Source organism: Canis lupus, chromosome 7, assembly GCF_003254725.2.
Source record: "Canis lupus dingo isolate Sandy chromosome 7, ASM325472v2, whole genome shotgun sequence".
Lineage (NCBI taxonomy): Eukaryota > Metazoa > Chordata > Mammalia > Carnivora > Canidae > Canis > Canis lupus.
In genome coordinates, this window is record NC_064249.1 from 53632123 (window position 1) to 53651671 (window position 19549).

A 19549-nucleotide genomic window follows, 5' to 3' on the forward strand; every position below is an offset into this window, starting at 1 on the left:
GTTCTCCAGGCACCTGAGATCACAGAATTCCCTGCCCAAATGACACTGAATATATTTCTAAGGCCTGTGTGTGCTTTTTCCCTAGAGGCACCCCAAGGCCTGAGAAGAGGTTAAATAAAGGGTAGATGTTTGTTGTGGAGCATAGGCAAGGTTTAGCTGTATGGGATCAGGCATCCACACATCTGGGGTTCGTGGTGCAGGACTGAGAAGAAAAAGGGTATAGGCTCTGGCTGGCAACCAGCCAGCTCTCTTCATGTCATCCTAGTCCTGTGCAGAGTGCCAAGGAGTCAGAATACTAAATTCACGTCTAAGTCCTTCTAAGTTGTTATAAAGGTATTTTTGTCAAAGTTGGTAGAACATATCTTACTTAACGTTTTGTTTGATTTATGAATTTGCAATATTTAGACATATGGCATATGGGCACCCATATGAACTTCGCCCAAGGGCCCTACATATGTTGAAAATGGACCTGCATCTTTCTGCCTCCTCACCTCACTTTCTGGGGTGCGTGGGGGAAGGGGTGGGGTTACTTGCTCACTCTGCAGAGTTTCCCTTATTCTCCCCACTTCCCATTGCTGGACACACTGCTACTTTCTCTAAACCCTGAAGCTACTCTGGCTGATATTCTTCAGACTATGCCTGCTGCCTCCTTGGAATGAACAAGTTGCCATAAACACAAGAGGCTACACCAAGGAAAACAACGGAGTATAGTTTTCATGTGATACACCTGGGAGCCCAAGACTAGGGAACCTGAAATGGCTGGGCCAGCATGCTATTGAAATACTACAGTTATAAATTAGTACATTTCTGGGCGCCTGGGGGGCTCAGTTGGTTAAGTGTCTGCCTTCTGCTCAGGTCATGATCCTGGGGTCCTGGGATCCAGCTCCCAGACTCCCTGCTCAGCGGGGAATCTGCTTCTCCCTTTGCCTCCACTCCCCACCCCACCACCACCTTATGCTTGCTCTCTTGCTCGCGCTCTCTCTCTCTCAAATAAGTAAATAAAACCTTTTTTAAAAAATAAAAATAAACTGGTACATTTCTATTGGAAAACGTTATGACTATACCTAGCAATATCTTCATAGTTATTGTCTTGGAATCCCACTCAGGTTTTTAGAGAATTAATTTAGCAGAAGCAAAAATAAATAAGTAAATACAGAAATAGCCATGTTTAAAAGCAGAGTATATTGCTGTCTTACTTATAAAATTAAAAACTGGAAACATCCTTCAATAGGGGCATATTTTAATTACTTATAATACATAACTGCAACTAGGCATCCACTTAACATTGTGAAAACCATTTTGAGGTATGCCAAATGTTTAGAGTACGAAAAGTGTGCACTGACTTCAGCCACTGGAAAGCAATTGTGCTTCAGGGGTAGAGGGTCGAATTTCCAATCCTTCTCCATAAGCTGACTTCATCTTTTCTGCTTAAAAAGTTTTAACTAGCTCCCTAGTTAGCCTTAAAAAAACAACAACAACAAACAAAAACCTGTATTTTACCAGACTGTGGATAAACGTGAGGTAATATTTCCTTGTCCCTCAGTAGGAGATGACAGAGTAACACTTTTTGATAACTACACATGAGTCTTAGTCCATTCTGGCTGCTATAACAAAATATTACAGACTGGGTGGCCTATAAACAACAGAAATTTATTTCTTATAGTTTTGGAGGCTAGAAGTCAACGATCAAGGTGCTGGCAGGTTTGGTGTCTGGTGAGATCTTACTTGCTGGTCATACATGGCCATCTTCTCGCTGTGTCCTCACAGGGCAGATGGGGGAAGAAAGCTCTCTGAGGTCTCTTTTATAAGGGCACCAATCCTATTCACGAGGCTCTGTTCTCATGCTTCCAAAAGGCCTCCCTTCCTAATGCCATCACATTAGGGGTTAAGTTTCAGCACATGAAAGGGGGGGATGGGCACAAAAGCATTCAGTCTATAGCAATACACTTCCTGCAACATCAGACACTAGCTGGGAAGGAAATCCGGGATCTTGGTCCCAACCAGAGCCTATAGTGTCCAGGGCGAGTCAATATCTCAGAGTGATGATGACACAATTTGTTTCCAGCCACAGGTGGGAGAGAAAAAACAGGACAGGTCCTTACGCGGCTATTTTAGAAAGTGAATAAAATGTGGTTTATCCTGTAAACTACAAAAAGCAGGAACAAAGCAGCCCTTGAGAGTTAGAGTGGTGCTCAGTTGCAGTGGGAAAGGAGAGCTGCAAGTAAACCAGGCAAAGGTGGATTCCTTGCAAAAGTCACAGGGCTTAAGCCTCTCATCTGCACAGATGCCTTCCAAAGCCCTTTCCTTTCACATGCATGGTAACGTCCCTTTTTGTGCCTATTTTTTTTTATGGTTTTCTTAAGAATGATTTTTACATTGCTCAAGCTTCACGCACACAAAATCCGGATCTTCTATGGAGCCCAGTTTCTAGATATTAAAATAAGAGAGAGAGAGAGAGAGGCAGGTAGACAGAGATCTGCTTGACCAAACAGCCAATTCAAAGCAACGTACTTAAGGAGCACCCAGGTGGCTCAGTGGTTAAGTGTCTGCCTTCAGCTCAGGTCATGACCCAGGGTCCTGGATGGAGTCCCACATCAGGCTCCTCGCAGGGAGCCTGCTCCTCCCTCTGCCTATGTCTGTTGCCTCTCTCTGTGTGTCTCTCATGAATGAATAAATAAATAATCTTTAAAACAAACAAACAACAGGGATCCCTGGGTGGCGCAGCGGTTTGGCGCCTGCCTTTGGCCCAGGGCGCGATCCTGGAGACCTGGGATCGAATCCCACGTCGGGCTCCCTGTGCATGGAGCCTGCTTCTCCCTCTGCCTCTGTCTCTGCCTCTCTCTCTCTCTCTCTCTGTATGACTATCATAAATAAATAAAAAATTAAAAACAACAACAACAACAAAAAAAGCAGAGTATTTTTAAAAAGATCCTAAGAAAACAGGAGACTCCAAAAGAATGGTTGATGTCACATCAGTATGAAACTTAATCTGACCAAGAAATAATTCAGGAACTAACTTTTAGAGGATTCCAACGTCAATAATGAAAAGTTTCTCAGAGCTTCCACTAAAGGAAGCCAGGCGGAGAGAAGCGGGCTAATGTTGGCCATCTTTTGGGATTTGCCCATCCAAGGTGAACTAGTTTTCAGCCTCCGTTAAGTAACAAAATCTGCAGTGACTGAAAGCTGCCACGAGGTGGTAGACGTGGCTTACTCAACATAATTACTTTGAGGCATGCGAAACACAAATGTTTCATTCTCAGATTTATGAAGTTTTGTGATTTTTCTCACTTTTCAGAGAAGGCTTAGCACTGTTCAACAGCTTGCTCATAAAGGATGAGGTTTTTTCTGACTTTATTTTGGGAGTTTGCAAGGTGAGATGCATAGAATTTAATTCTGTTAGCACAAAACAGGTGAATTGCAAAAAGAATGGCTAGAAAGCGTCTGCCAGCTTTCTTTCTGCTTCCAGTTGTGCCCTGAACTCTCCCTGCAGTGAGAGGAGCCTTGGCTATTCTCAGAGATGTCAGGTGCACAGAGCTCTGCCTGCCTGGGGAAGGTTTTATCCACTGCCGGGCCCCCAGCAGGTGCCCTGCCTGGGAACATTCGAGTGCCTGCTGGTGTTCAGTTCTGGTGGGGGTCTCTGCATGTATTGGATCCTCGCAGCCTGTGCTCTCCTTGGCCACTCACCACTTCTCACCTGCATAAATAAAAGCTGAGAAAGGTGGAGCATATTAGTCCCAATGACTTCTTCTGAGCACAGCAAGATTCACTCTAAAGAGCAAAAGGCACTCACTGGAGTGGGCCTTGCAGGGCTTAACTTCTCTTGCTGCAGTTGCAAGTTTGAGGCAGGTTCCAAATGGTCTTTTCAAAAATAAAAATAATAATAAAATTAAATTAAAATTAAATTAAAAAATAAAAATAAAAACAAAATAGTGTTTTCATCTCTTTCTTTGCCAAAGGCCCTGGAGGCCAGAGATGCTTGTGAGTAGGAGTGGACATTCTGCTTTAGTCTGGACAGCTTTCTGTCACACAGAGGAGATGGCACTGTTCTGATCTTCTTTGCAGAGCATTCCCTTCCACTCTGCACTCCCCCAGACCAGCCCCCACACTCCCAGATGTGCCCCTGACCCTTGGACCTCCTTCAAAGCACTCTGGTCTGCTGATCCTCTGATATGAACCACCATGCTCACTGAGCATAGAACTGAGGCTTTTCCTTTCCTCACAATCACCATTCAGTGCAAGGGGAGGCATCACTAGCCACCACAGATCATGAATGGTACTTTTTTTGCTAATAATGTTTTTACTTGTATCAAATGCAAAATAATTTGTTTAATAAAGAACATGGCTTTCCTAACTTTACACACCAAGAAGCTAGAAAAAAGCAAAAAAGCCCAAAGTTAGCAGATGGGGGGAAATAACAGACTAGAACCAGAATAAATGAAATAGAAAATAGAGAAACGGGCGCCTGGGTGGCTCAGTGGGTTAAGCCTCTATCTTAGGCTCAGGTGATGGTCGCAGGGTCCTGGGATGGACCCCTGAGTTGAGTTCCCTGCTCAGAGGGGGGTCTGCTTGTCCCTCTTCCTCTGCCCCTCCCCCTGCTTATGCTCTCTCTTTTCCTCCCCCAAATAAATACATAAAATCTTTTTAAAAAAGAAAATAGAGAAACACTAGAAAAAATCAACAAAACTAAGAGTTGGGGCTTTGAAAGGATAAACAAAATTGAAAAACCCTTCACTAGACTAAGGAAAAAACAGAGAAGACTCAAATATAAAATTAGAAGGAAAGAAGAATGATTACAACCAATGGCACAGAAATAAAATGGATCATCAAAGACTGCTATTAACAACTATACTCCAACAAAATGAATAGCCTGGAAGAAGTGAATAAATCCCTAGAAACATACACCTTAATGAGAGTAAATCATGAAGAAATATAAAGCCTGAACAGACCTATAAAAATATAGATATTTAATCAGTAATCAAAAAAACCTCTCAACAGAGAAAAACCCAAGACTAGATGGTTTCACTGGTAAATCTTAATATTTAAAAAGAATTAAAGCAAATTCTTTGCAAACTGCCCCCAAAAAATGAAGATGAGGGAGTTCTAAACTCATTTTATGACACCAGCATTACTCTTATCCAAGACAAATAAAGACACCACAAGAAAAGAAAACTATAGAACAATATCCCTAATGAATATAGATGTAAAATACCTCAACAAAATATTGGCAAAATGAATCCAAAAGCACATTAAAAGGATTATGCACCATGACCAAGTGGGATTTATCCCTTAAGTGGAAACATGGTTCAATATACAAAAATCAGTTAATGCAATATAGTAACAGAATAAAGTCTAAAAATCACATGATTATCTAAATAGATGCAGAAAAAGCATTTAATAAAATGCAACACCCTTTCATGATAAGAACTCTCAACAAACTAGGAATAGAAGGAACATGTATCAACACAGTTAAGGCCATATATGAAAAACCCACAGCTAAAATCATGTTCAATAGTGTGAAATTGAAAGTTTTTCCTCCAAGTTCAGGAACAAAGCAAGGATGCCCACACTTGCCACTTCCATTTAACACAGTCCTAGAAGGCCTGGCCAGAGCAATTGGGCAATAAAAAAATATAAAAGACAGCCAAATTGTAAAGGCAGAAGTAAAATTATCCCTGTTTAGAGATCACATGATACTATATAGAGAAAACCCTGAAGATTCCATTAAAAATCAATTAGAGTAAGTGAATTTAGTAAAGTTGCAGGATACAAAGTCAACATACAAAAATAGCTGCATTTCTATACTCTAAAAATAAACAATCTGAAAAGGAAGTTAGGAAAACAATTCTACTTACAATAGCACCAAAAAGAATAAAGTACTAGGGGGGCGTCTGAGTGGCTCAGTCAGGTAAGCTTCTGCAGCTCAGGTCATGATCCTAGGATCCTGAGATGGAGCCCTGAGTCAGGGCTCTCACTCTCTCTCATTCTCTCTCTCTAATAATTTTTAAAAATATTTTTTAAAAAAGAATAAAATACTTAGGAATAATATTTTTTAGAGAGAGAGAAGAGAAATAGAGAGTGTGTGTGTGTGTGTATGTGTGTGTGTGTGAGCATGTGTGCATGCAAGGGGGGGCACGCAAAGGGAAAGGGAGAGAGAGAATCTCAACCAGACTCCATACTCACTGTGGAACCCAATGCAGGGCTCAATCTCACAACTGTGAGATCATGACCTGAGCTGAAATTGAAAGTCAGGGGATCCCTGGGTGGCGCAGCGGTTTGGCGCCTGCCTTTGGCCCAGGGTGCGATCCTGGAGACCCGGGATCAAATCCCACGTCGGGCTCCTGGTGCATGTAGCCTGCTTCTCCCTCTGCCTGTGTCTCTGCCTCTCTCTCTCTCTCTCTCTCTCTCTCTCTCTGACTATCATAAATAAATAAAAATTAAAAAAAAAAGTCAGACACTTAACTGACTGAGCCACCCAGGCACCCTAGGAATAATCTTAATTAAAGAGATGAATGATTGTACATTGAAAAACAATTGCAAAACAATGGTGAAAGGCATTAAAGAAAACACAAACAAACACACACACACACACAAAAGAAAAGAAAACACAAACAAATGGAAATGGATGTTTCCCATGTTGATGGATCAGGAGACTTAATATTGTTAAGATGCCATACTACCCAAAGCAATCTACAGATTCAATCCAATCTTTATCAAAAAATACTAACAGCATTTTTTTTTGCAGAAATAAAAAAGCAATTATATCATTGATATGAAACCATAAAAGACCACAAATAGCCAAATCACTCCTGAAGGAGAACAAATCTAGAGGCTCCACACAGTATATCCTGATATTAAAAATATATTACAAAGCTACAGTAATTAAAGCAATAGGATACTGGCATAAAGACAGACATATGGGCTGATGGAACAGGACAGAAGACACAGAAATAAACCCACATGCCTACAGCCAACTGATGTTCAATACAGGTGCCAAGATATACAATGAGGAAAGGATAGTCTCTTCAACAAAGATGTTGGAAAAAGTAGATATCTAAATGCAAAAGAATAAAAGTGGGCCCTGATCTTACACCATAGACAAAAATCAACTCAAAATGGATTAAGAACTTAAACATAAGACCTTAAACTATAAAACTCCTAGAAAAAAAACATAGGGGCAAAGCTTCATGACACTGGTCTTGGCAGTGATTTCACAGATATCACATCAAAAACACAGGCAACAAAACAAAAAATGTTCAAGTGGGACTACATCAAATTAAAAAGCTTCTGCAAGGAAAAGGAAACAATCAAGAGTGAAAAGGCAATCTACAGAATGGAAGAAAATATTTGCAAACTGTATATTTGGTAATGGGTTAATCTTCAAAATAGATAAGGAACTCCTACAACTCAGTAGCAAAACAAAAAACTAATAACCTGATTTTAAAAAGAGTTGAGAACTTGAATAGACATTTCTCTTATTTTTTAAAAATTTTTTAAATTCCAGTATAGTTAACATACAGTGTTATATTAGTTTCAATTACACAATATAGCAATTCAACGATTCTGTACACTCCTCAGAGCTCATGACCATAAGTGTACTCTTATTCCCCTTCATCTATTTCACTCAACTCCCCCCACACCTCTCTTCTGGTAACCATCAGTTTGTTCTCTCTAGTTTAGATTCACAGAATCTAAGAGGTGATGGTGTTTGCCAGGGGCTGGTGGGAGGGGAAATAGGGAGTTACTAATCGACAGGCATAAAGTTTCAGTTAAGCAAGATGAGTAAGTTCTCAGAGATCTTCTATATAAATATTGTACCTACAGTCAACAATAATTATTGTACACATATTTGTGAAGAGGTTAGATTTCATGTTAATTGTTCTTACTACCATAAAATAATATCTTCTTTTTTAAAAAATGCAATTCAGGGTACCTGAGTAGCTCTGTTGGTTGTTTGCCTTCAGCTCAGGTCATGAACTTGGGGTCCTGAGATTGAGCCCCGTGTTGGACTCCCTGGTCAGTGGGGAGTATGCTTCTCTCTTTCCCATTACCCCTCCCCACTGCTCTCTGTCAAATAAATAAATAAAATCTTAAAAAAGAAAAGAGAAAAGCACCCAGAGATTCTTTCTAAAGACAAGATAACAGTGTGGAGAAATGGCAAAACAGACGTTCAGTATTCCCAGGGAGCTTCATTAAAGATCTCACCTAATTACTTCCAGTATGGAAAGAGATAAGTCACTAGGATAAAAGGTCCAGCATAGGGAATATAGTCAATGATATTGTAATAGTGTTGTACGGTGACAGATGGTAGCTACACTGGCGGTGAGCACAGTATAACATACAGGGTTGTTGAATCACTCTGTTGTACACCTGAAACTAACATTGTCTGTCAACTACACTTAATCTAAAAAAAAAAAAAGTAGTGATCGAAAAAAAGAGCAAGAGAGAATTACAATAGGAAAAAAAAAAAAACCTCACCTGGGGCGCCTGAGTGGTTCAGATGGTTAAGTGTCTGCCTTTGGCTCAAGTCATGATCCCAGGGTCCTGGGATGGAGCTCCCTGCTGAGCAGGGAGCCTGCTTCTGTCTCTCTCTCTCTGTTCTCCCTCTGCTTCTGCTCTCTCTCTCTCTCTCTCTCTCAAATGAATAAATAAAAAAAAAAAAAAAGAAAGAAAAAGAAAAAACCTCATCTAAATAAAGTTATCATACTTAAAACACATAGGGGAAGATTGCTGGGTGCAACCTAGTCCCTGTGCTGCATTTGCCTCATGGAAAGCACAGAGGCCTCAGAACATTCCCTCCCCCAGTGTGGCCAGTGCACACGGGAAGAGTAGGAGCTCCACAAAGCCCACAAGAGCTCTCTCTACCCTCAAGAGAACTCTCCTTGTTCAAAACATGGAGTTCTACTGAACCATGTGCCAATCTGAATAAAAGCAGACATCATTGTAAAAGAGAAACTTTAATTTATGCTGAAAAAACTTTTTAGGAGATAACATCCTGATGTTAGTCAGAAGCAGGTAAATCAGGGCATTCTGCATTTTCTTTCAACACAGGACACACCTGAGATCCTACAGACAGGAAACGTGGGGAGGATAAATCCAAAGACATATGCATCAGGTACACTCCGAAGTTCACCTGTGAATAAGACAGTGGCAACAAGCTCGATTATTTGAGCAGTTGAAATAATTCTGTAAATAATAATGTTCAACTAAAATCAAGACAAATATCAGGGATCCTGGGGGGCTCAGCAGTTTAGCCGCTGCCTTCGGCCCAGGGCGTGATCCTGGAATCCTGGGATTGAGTCTCACATCAGGCTCCCTGCATGGAGCCTGCTTCTCCCTCTGCCTGTGTCTTTGCCTCTCTGTCTCTGTCCCTCTCTCTCTCTCTCTCTCTCTCTCTGTGTGTGTCTCTCATGAATAAATAAATAAAAATATTTTAAAAAATAAAATAAATAAAGTCAAATCTTTAAAGACATGTCCGAGAATCTAGTGGGAAACAAGAATCCCAATTTCAGACACCAAGGATTCTCGTTTCAAATGTCCTTTCCTGGGCGCCTGGGCAGCTCATCAGTTAAGCATCCAACTCTTGATTTTCGCTCAGGTCATGATCTCAGGGTCATGAGATGGAGCCCTGAGTCAGGCTCTGTGTTAAGTGTGGACTCCGCTTGGGATTCTCTCTCTCCCTCTTCTTCTGCCTCTCCCTTCTCCCCACCCCCGTGATCTCTCTCTTAAAAATACATACATACAGGGCAGCCTGGCTGGCTCAGCGGTTTAGCACCGCCTTCAGCCCAGGGCCTGATCCTGGAGACCCAGGATGGAGTCCCATGTCGGGCTCCCTGCATGGAGCCTGCTTCTCCCTCTGCCTTTGTCTCTCTCTCTCTCTCTCTCTAATAAATAAATAAAAAAATCTTTAAAAAATACATATATATATACATACTATCCTCTCCTAATAGTCACCCCACACCTGTTTATTGCTGGACCCATTCTTTTTTCTCCTTCCTCTATACCCTGAGCTTCCAGTAGGAGGGCTTGCATCCTGCTCTTTGTTTTTCACCACTGTCAGGCCAATTTCTGCTCTGTTCCCTGATGTAAAAACTATTTTGTGAAAATAATAGCAAAACTCTGCATTTTCTTTGTTGTGATTTTTTTTTTTTTATATCATGTAGGTTAAGTTCTCCAAACTCTCTAGGATAAAGATGGAAAGTCCACAATAAAGAGCTGTGTGAGTCTACTCAAAGTTTGCCATCAATGCAAGTGAGCCAAAAAGGACCTTTTGGAGCATGTGACATGCTCCCAGAGCTGTTCATTGCTGTGATAACATCAGCTGGACGCCCCCAATGTTCCAGGCCTCAGGCTAGAGGCTGAGGCCAAATTAATTCCTTAAGATTTGTGCACATGTGGGTGAAGGGTACACAAGAATTCTCTGTACTCTCTTTGCAATTTATCTGTAAATCTAAAATTATTCCAAAAATTATTTTAAAAAAGAAAAGATATGTGCACATGAGAATTACAGTGATTCTAAGAAGTATTATTTCCTTGCATGCCCACCATCCCCTCCCCTAGCACCCTTGGCATGGCAGGCCCAAGGTCCCCACACCCCCAGGGGAAATGACTTGCCTCACTGAGCACATAGACATGTTGGTAAAACACTCAAGTGCAGACCATATCTATCCTGTACCTGTAGGGAGACTGTGGCAATTACATACTGTAAACAAATCCCAGTTTTGGAGAAAGAACAAGTCCCAGTTTTGGAGAAACACAGGAAACAGTGCAGAACATTTTACTATGAGTTAACTTTCTAACTTACTATTGGAGAGAGATTAAATATTTACATTATTTCAGTTAACTTTCAAGAAATGCTCCATGCAGGCTGACTACTTACCTGGCTTCCTATAATTCTTGGGAAACAAAATCAGAAAGTACTAGCCTAGACACAGATCTTCCTAAAGAATCAATCTGTGAGAAATTCAGTTTCTATAATCTGGCCTCCACAAAAACAATATTTGGGCATATGAACCCTCAAGATGATTTACAGGCTTCTGAGAGTAGAATTTACTGAATTTGTGCAGCTCCACTACTTACCAGGGGGCATTTTACCCTCATGAGACATCCATGGAGAAGAAAATAATGATCAATACAAAAAAATTACTTTGCTTATTTCCTTATTTCTTATTTACACCCAATATCCCTTTAATGAAATTTGACAGCATCAAAAATACACATAATAAGACCCAAAATAGTAAGGAAGTGATAGAAAGGAAAAATAAGATGGGTCCGTGGATGAGGTCAGAACCTTAATGGTAGCCCATCAGCCTTAGGATGTGTCCCTACTTCTAAAACTTAACTCAGCACTATTACTCAGAACTACAGTTCTGGTGTGGATAATGAGCCAGGATCTTAAAACAGGTGCCATGGTTCACAATCATGCTTACCTTTCTCTCGCGCCTCTCAGAAAGCTTTTGAAAAACATTTTGGTTTCGCTGCCCAGTTTGCTGGTCGATGCAGATCATCTGGCATCTGTGACAAGGCCCCGAAACCTGGGAGGTGAGAAGGGAAAAGAGAGTGTTGCCATGAAAATGACCAGACACTCCTGCTGTGCAGGTAGGAAGCTGAGTCCGGAAGACTGGTTGTAAGAGGTAGAGTCTCCAGCCCCACTCACACACAGAAATGCTCAATATTCTAACAGCAAGGAGCCAGAAAGTGGCACCTCCTCAGGTCATTGGTCATCTACTGAAAGGCTCCCACCTCAGGGCTTTGTAGAGAAAAAAAAGAGGGGTTGTGAATCTTGGATGGCTTTCAAATGAATCCTGGGGATCCTCCCAGGAAGAAAAGAAATAACTGATTGGAGGGGTAAAAGGGGAGAAGATCAATACCTACGGACACAGCACTGAGTCCTCTGAAAGAACCTTACAATGTCCATGCCCTTTGACCCAGAAATTTCAATCCTAGGAATTTCACCTAAGAAAAGAACCACAAGTACAAACACAGATTCACATACAAGGATCCTTCTCACATTACTTGTAGTAGGGGAAATCTGGGAGTGTCTTAAACATCAAAGAGTAGAAAAGGATGGCCACACTCCATGTATGTATCATGCAGGTATTAAAATTACCTCTATAAAGGGCTTTATTTTTTTTTTAAGATTTTATTTATTTATTCATAACAGACAGAGAGAGAGAGGCAGAGACATAAGCAGAGGGAAAAGCAGGCTATCCACAGGTTGCCCCATGAGGGACTCAATCCTGAAAATCCGGGATCAGGCCCTGAGCCAAAGGCAGCCGCTCAACCGCTGAGACACCCAGGCATCCCTATAAAGAGCTTTAAATGAAAGGGGAAATATTTACGTTTATAAGTGAAATAAGCAGGAAACAAAACATATATATATACACAGTGTCTTGACAGGGGTCATACCATATGGTAGAACTTCTATTCTGCTTGGTCTGCCATGAACATGAATTGCTTTAAAGTGAGAAAATCTCCCATAAGTGTTAACACAAAAAAAAGAAAGTATGCACTCAGCGGTGACAAGACGCTTCTTTTGTCTCACATATAAAAAGAGCAAAGGCACTTGATTTTCTCCTTTGCTCCTCTGCTCACCCATGGGCGCAAAGTAAGCACTGAAATCAGAAACAACTAAATCTGGATGTGTCTTGGCCTTTCCTATCCCTCGCTCCTGGCTGGTGGGCACTAAACCAGGGGAAGCGTGCCCTCACCGTGGTGCGGAAGTCAAGGTCCGCAGGCCTCCATAAGCAGCTGGAGTGCGCTGTACGGGCCTCCGCCCAGCACTTGCCTCAATACAGGGTAGACCTACGACCTCTCAAAGCCCTATTTCCTCATCCAGCCCCTTAGCTTGATTTGGTGATTTCTAAGACGTCAAGCCCAGGCCTGGCACTTAGTCATGCTCAAAAGTGGAAGCTCTCATTATAACACACAAGAATCCCCAATATGGAACAAGACTTCCAAAAGATCAGAACACTAAGCCCTCCAGAATCAAATACAGAACATTTTACCTTCTCTGCCTAGAACATTATGATTGCCAGGCCAGGCTCCCTCTGACTCTGCAGAGCCATGTCCCTCAGAATAGATGTCCCACAGAAGGGATGTCCCACCAGCCCCGGGCCCCAGTGGCCACCTGACAGACAACACTTGAAGTAAAAATCCTGTCACTTTGGTGAAAAGACTCTCTTAAGACAGTTTCTCAAGCTGGCAGAAGGAAAGATATTTTCCAGGCACTTTTTTCAAACACTAAGACAGAGAAATCAACTTTCTTACAAAACTGTAATTTTTGGGACGTCTGGGTGGCTCAGTGGTTGAGCATCTGCCTTCGGCTCAGGGCGTGGTCCCAGGGTTCTGGGATCAAGACCCATATCGAGCTTCCTGCGTGGAGCCTGCTTCTCCCTCTGCCTGTGTCTCTGCCTCTCTCTCTCTCTTTGTGTGTGTCTCTCATGAATAAATAAACAAAGTATTTTTTTAAAAAACACTGTAAATTTAAGCTTTTTTTTTCTAGTACTCTTATCCATTGGGATTGTAGAAAATTGTTTACTAGCATACAGGTTCTTTGAAAAATAACTCAAATGATACAGAAGCTTTAAGAAATGAGAAAGCACTTAGCAGTAGCCTCTCTATCCATCCTCAGAGGCAAAGGCCACTAACATGGCTGTAGGTCACTCCAGACTGCAGCTTATAGCTGGACACGACACCCCATGCACCTGCATAGCACACTCACTGCACTCTGAAAGACCACTGAGTTTCCTCCCTGTTGGCATCACTCCACAATACATCTTGGACATCCTTCCATGTCTGTACAGAGACGACCCCATCCCTGAGCTTTGCAATGTTCAGGATGGCCTGGCATTCCTGGGAGGTGATGTTCTTCACTGTTCTACAAAGCCATATCAACAGTTTCTTAACTCTTTGCTGTTATCGATAATTTTGCAATAAAGGTCTTAATCCACATAACCCTCTTTGAGCTCTAACGTTTTTTGTTTTTGTTCTTTTTTTAGCATCAATCTCCCTAAATGTGACTCTAAAACCAACACATATCCAAGTTTCTATGACCTGATGATCCCCAGTGCTCTCTTTAGCACAGAGATGTGCTAAAGCTTTTTGCATTGCAACGGCCTCAGCCTGAGTATTAGCAACAGCAAACGTCTTTTAAGCATTTAGTTTTTGAAAGGCACAGTACTAACTATAGTTTATACTTTTTAGTGTCTGCACAGGACCACATTGTGTGAAGATAACATAATTTATTTAACCAGTTTCCCTTTTTGTGCATATGTAGGATAGCCTCCAATTCTTCATATTTAACATCATAAGCACTACAATAAGTTTGTAACATAGCTCTGCATACATGTATTACTGTATTTTGTGGAATAGATTGCTACCCGTGAAAGAATTGAGCCAAAGGGCAGGCAAAGTCTCACTCTTATTAATGAATGTTTATTAAGTGACCTAAAGAAAACAAAGCATCTCATAAAAGTATCTTAAAGAATCTTCCCTGTATGCACATCTCTGGGGGTACCTGAAGAGCCACAGTGCTATGGTTTCTGGGTGAGTTTCTGACAGTGACAACAAACTAGTTCTAGTTCTTTCGTTATCCTATTCTTTTCTTCCTTTATTTCTCCCTCCTCTTCATTTATCAAACAACATAGACTAGCACCTACTCAATATCAGGCAGGATACCTAAGAGCAAGTGTTTTAAAGACATGACAAGGACACAGCAACAGGAAATAAGAGGACATCAGGAGTCAGGGATAAGGGGGTGGGGGAGGCGGCAGTAAGGCTAGTGCCAGTGAGAAGTCTGTGGGAGTGAATGTCACAGAGAGAAGAGATTGTTTTTTTCAAGAGGGAGCAGCTGCCAGGATAAGAGGAAGTTTGGGGAGTTAAATGGATAAAAGAAGTTCTCTAGGACATTTTAGCGTCATGCAGATTGAATCACCCTCCACAACCTCAGACCTCTGACATTCTTCAAAAGATTTATTGTTTTAATTTACTGCTTTTCTGGATATTACAGTGGTGTCCCTTCCAAGTGCAGAGCCAGGACACAAGGTAGCCCAGTATAGTCATTATACCATTGATTAATAACACTACTATCAAAATAGTTTCATGCCCCCACTAAAGAACTGGGCACATTCTGTGCAGATGCCCTATCCTTCCGTCCCTAGCTATTCCTTATCTTTCCTGTCAATTCATTCTCTCAACAATTACTGAGCACTGACTCCCAGCCAGGACTGTTCTGGGCCCTAGAGGGACAGCAGGGAACAAAGCCTACTTAAGCCCCACCCTTGTATGCCCTGAAGGAATAAGCAGGTAGTATGCAGACTCAGAGTTTTTCAAGGAAGTGGTATCTGAGCAGAGGTCCTGAAGTGGTGGCAGGAAGAACGTGCCAGGCCTAAGGGACAGCAGGGACAAAGGTGCTGAGACAGGACGCTTGGCCTGTTTAGAGATTGGAGAGAAGGGTGGTATGGCAGGTAGGGGTGAGGGCTGGCAAGCTCGGAGAGGTTGGAGAGGTCAGAGGGCTCAGGGCTCTGAGGCCTTTACTGGCTCCAAGAAAGAATGCAGGTTTTAACCTAAGACTTCCTCACATCTTCCATGCCCATTGCACAATTTGGGGAGCTCAGAGCCTGGGGAGAGACAGCAAGCCATGGCTTTGCCTCTGACTACGAGCTCCTCCACAATAACCAGTGAGGCCAGAGGGCAGAGCGTGGGAAGAGGGTGGAGTGGCCATGAGCACTGAGGGACTGCTAGGCATCTGGGACCTTCTCCACCAGACAGCAGTAAAGTCCAACAGGTTTCAAGAGGATAAAGTTCTCATAGACACAGCATTCTAAGAAAACAGAATCTAAGCCTGAACATAGTGAGGGGGTGGAGGTGGCACTGAGCTTGCAATCACCTGTATGGGGCATATTCTCTCTGCCCCATGTGAAACTGACTGTTGCTGCCCTCATGGGGAATAAACAACAGATCCTTCCCAGGGGAGTCCCAAAATGTAGATGTCAAAGGACTCTCCTTTAAGAGTCAAAGAGAGGCATTCCCGCCTACCACCACCCTGGCCTTAGATAAAGGTCAGTTTCCATTTGCAACCCTTGAGGAAGGGTAACTGAACTTCCCTCAACTCACCTGGAAACGCAAGGAACCAATAGAGATCTCATCCCACTTCTCTTCTTCAAAAGCCCTTGTTCCATTGGTAATAATATTGGCACGGAAACGTGAGATGAGGTCTTTCATTGGGAATAACTCCTCCTTTCCATTCTCATCACTGTTTAAGACATACCGAAGGGGGGGGGGGGGGTAAGTGAGGAGAAGTGGGTAAGTGCATTGTTTTATTTATTCAACATTTCTAGCACTTGATGCCTGACTTCATCAACTGCACTCTGGCCTGAGGCCTAGATGATCAGAATAAGCTTCTGCCACGAGTATAAGGCCAACAGACACCCATCTGTTTAATAGACCTTGATGGTGTCCCCTGAGAGATAGTCCCATCTCCATGAAGAGGCCTACTAGAGGCAGCACAAAGGTGAGTAGATCTTAGCAGAAAAGCTGAAGGATTCTAAAAACCAAGTGAACAGGGTCAAGTGAACAAACATATATGAAAATACCAGTTCTATGAGGTGAGTCCAGACAAGGCATTTAAAGAGTGTCAATAGGCTTAGTTACCAAGGACCTAAAATGTTGCAAGACCTCATACTCTTTTTCTAATATCATAAAGCAACAGGTACCTATGGGAGGTTTTAGTATTTATTTCCTATAGAGAACAGACTGGTGGTTACAAGAAGCAGGCATGGGAGCAGTCGAAATGGGTAAAGGGAGTCAAAAGATACAAGCTTCCAGTGCTAAAATAAATACATCATGGAGATGTACAGCATGATGACTATAGTTGTTACTACTGTACTGCCTATTTGAAGATTGGTAAGAAAGAAAATCTTAAAAGTTCTCATCTCAAGGAAAAAAATTGTATGTGGTGACAGATGTTAATTTGACTTATTGTGGTGATCATTTGTTAATATATACAAATAGTGAATCATTATATTGTACATCTGAAGCTAATGTAATATTGTATGTCAATTATATGTCGATAAAAACAAATTTACTTCTTAACTTTTATCCTGTTTGCAGTTTTAACTAGCATATGCTATATTTGTAATTCTTGTTTACAATCTCTGCTTACTGACACAAGGCCCCATACAAGGGCTCTTGGCACCTCCATGCACCCCCTCCCCCAAGTGAAAAAGCACTGAAAAAAAGCATTTAAAAACTTCAGCAAAAGAACACATTGTATGATCCCATTATACTGGGTTCAAGAATAGGTGAGACTATCTCTGGTGAATGAAGGCAGAATAGTGATGACCTTTGATAAGGCTAAGAGGGGATACAAGGAAAGTTTCTGGTTTACTAGAAATGTTCTCTATTTGATCTGGGTGGTGGTTACATGGGCATATACATCTGTAAAAATTCATTGAGCTATGTCCTTATTATTTTCCTGCTTTGTTGTGCCTCAACAAAAAATAAATAAATTTTAAGTTGGGGGGGGGGATCCTTAAGTATGATTGAATTTTCCCTGGAAACAGAACTGAAAGTCTCTAGTGGAGGATACGGCTATATCTCAATTCCCTTCCAAATGGGGAATGGTGTGTGAAAAGCTGGGAGCCAGGAGAACCACCTCTAGCTTTGCCCCTATGTATAACTCCCATGACTGATGAACTGAGAACTACAGTTTCCTCATCTGAAATGCAAGAGCTAGTACTTTCCAGTCCTAAAATCCTTTGATTCTGGATTTACCCTCCAGGTTACAAACCTTTCTTTTGTCCTCTGTAAAAAGAAAAACTGTATGTTTAAAAGCTAATGTGGTCAGCATATATAACATAGAGTCCGTCAGATTTGAAAGTAGAACAGAGATACAGCAACCAGAGCCTCTAGCGACCCTCTCAGGTACTAGGCACAGGCTGGTCCTCTTACCTTCTCTGCCTACTTGCTGCTTGTCAGCCCAGCATTAAACCAACTGGTAGGAAACATGGTCCCCTCCTGGTAGGAACCAGGACTGCAGCAAGCCTGTCTCCATCTCCTAGTTTTCCACACCAAGAATCCTAGAAAACTGCTGACCTGCCCTCCCCAAGGGCTCTGAGTACCTGAAGAGAAGTGTCACTCTGTGCCAGGCTAGCTCAGTGAACACCCAGGGCCCATGCGCTTGGGCTCTTATGAACCCAAGGAGGGTGAGCTGGGCCACAGCCAGGGAACTGTGTTGTATGTTTTTGCCAATGACTATAAAGAGGAATTACTACAAACAGTCCATCTTTGTCATTTTTATTAAGCTATATTTGTCCATGTTTGTGAGTATGCACACATGTGCCCAGGACCACATGGCATGTGAGAGTTACAGGATCCCTGGCTCATGGTGACAGGCATATACACACCCTCCTAGCCTGTGGACCAGGGATGAGCAGTCCATCCAGCTCTCACAAAACAACGGGGTAATTCTTTTTGCCCTAATTGTCTGATTACCTTGAGACTTCAATTTCCTCTAAAGAACAATGAAGGGAGTTGAACTAATCCTTTCTAGAGCTGACCCGCTAATATGTCAGGGCCCTTGGAAGAGCACTGGATGGGAGCAGGCAGGCAGTCATGTCAGTTCTGTCTGATGATACAAACAAATAATATCTATAGTTACAATTTTAAAAGCTTTCATAATCACTCTTCTTTTCACTCAAAATGACTGTGGAAGTAGGGCAAAGCTCCTAGGGGACAGGGAGTAGTAGAGGGCAGGCAACGAAACTGGGTCAAGTTCAATTCAATTAGAGCAAATGTTAAGAGATGGAATGATTGGGGTGCCTGGGTGGCTCAGTCAGTTAAGTGTCTGCCTTCAGCTCAGGTCATGATCTCAGGGTCCTGGGACTGAGGCCTGTATCGGACTCTCTGCTCAGCCAATAACCTGCTTCTCCCTGCCCCTCTCCACTACTTATGCTTCTCTCTCACTCTCTCTCAAATAAATAACTAAAATTTTTAAGAAAGAGAGAGAGAAAGAGAGAAGGAGGGAGAGAGGAAGGAAGGAAGGAAGGAAGGAAGGAAGGAAGGAAGGAAGGAAGGAAGGAAGGAAGGAAGGAAGGAAGGAAAAGGAAAAGGAAAAGGAAAAGGAAAAGGAAAAGGAAAAGGAAAAGGAAAAGGAAAAGGAAAAGGAAAAGGAAAAGGAAGAAAGAAAATAAAAACTTAAAGTTAGGGTTGACTAAGCATCATGAAGGCATCAAGAGAGATGTGGGAACTGTACCTAAGGGCTTTGCAACTTCTTAGGGCCTCAGTCTCTCATCTAGACTCCATGACTCCCCAGGTAGGTGCCAGGCTCACTCCCAGAGTCAAGTGGTTACACATGTCTGCTATGCCCAAGGCAAAAGGTCTTACCTGGCATTTAATTGCTGCTGAAGCTCCAAAACACTGGATCTGTTTATCAGCAAGTACTGTGCTTCATTCACCAGAGAAAGGCTGGCTGTTGTACCAGCAGGCTGATCTAAAAGTGATGGAGTATTTTAAAAAGAAGTTGCAATATATGGAAATAATCTAAGTATCT

General features: G+C 42.2%; 1 protein-coding gene and 1 long non-coding RNA gene across 2 annotated transcripts in view; both read right to left on the bottom strand.

Annotated features, from left to right (window-relative positions):
- Positions 1-1223: 1223 nt before the first annotated feature.
- Positions 1224-5582, bottom strand: LOC112648253 (uncharacterized). The gene is made up of 2 exons (XR_004817293.2): positions 3791-5582; positions 1224-3709 (listed from the first exon to the last, which is right to left on the bottom strand). It is a non-coding gene; the product is annotated as an uncharacterized LOC112648253 (long non-coding RNA).
- A 3356-nt stretch (positions 5583-8938) lies between these two features.
- MOCOS (molybdenum cofactor sulfurase) overlaps positions 8939-19549 on the bottom strand; it is a 53493-nt gene continuing 42882 nt past the window's right edge. The window contains exons 12-15 of the mRNA XM_025429111.3: positions 19384-19489; positions 16114-16252; positions 11427-11531; positions 8939-9130 (exon numbers count right to left, since the gene is read on the bottom strand). Of these exons, the coding sequence (XP_025284896.1) occupies positions 8999-9130; positions 11427-11531; positions 16114-16252; positions 19384-19489 (482 nt within the window). The 3' untranslated portion in view covers positions 8939-8998. The remainder of the gene's footprint in view (positions 9131-11426; positions 11532-16113; positions 16253-19383; positions 19490-19549) is intronic.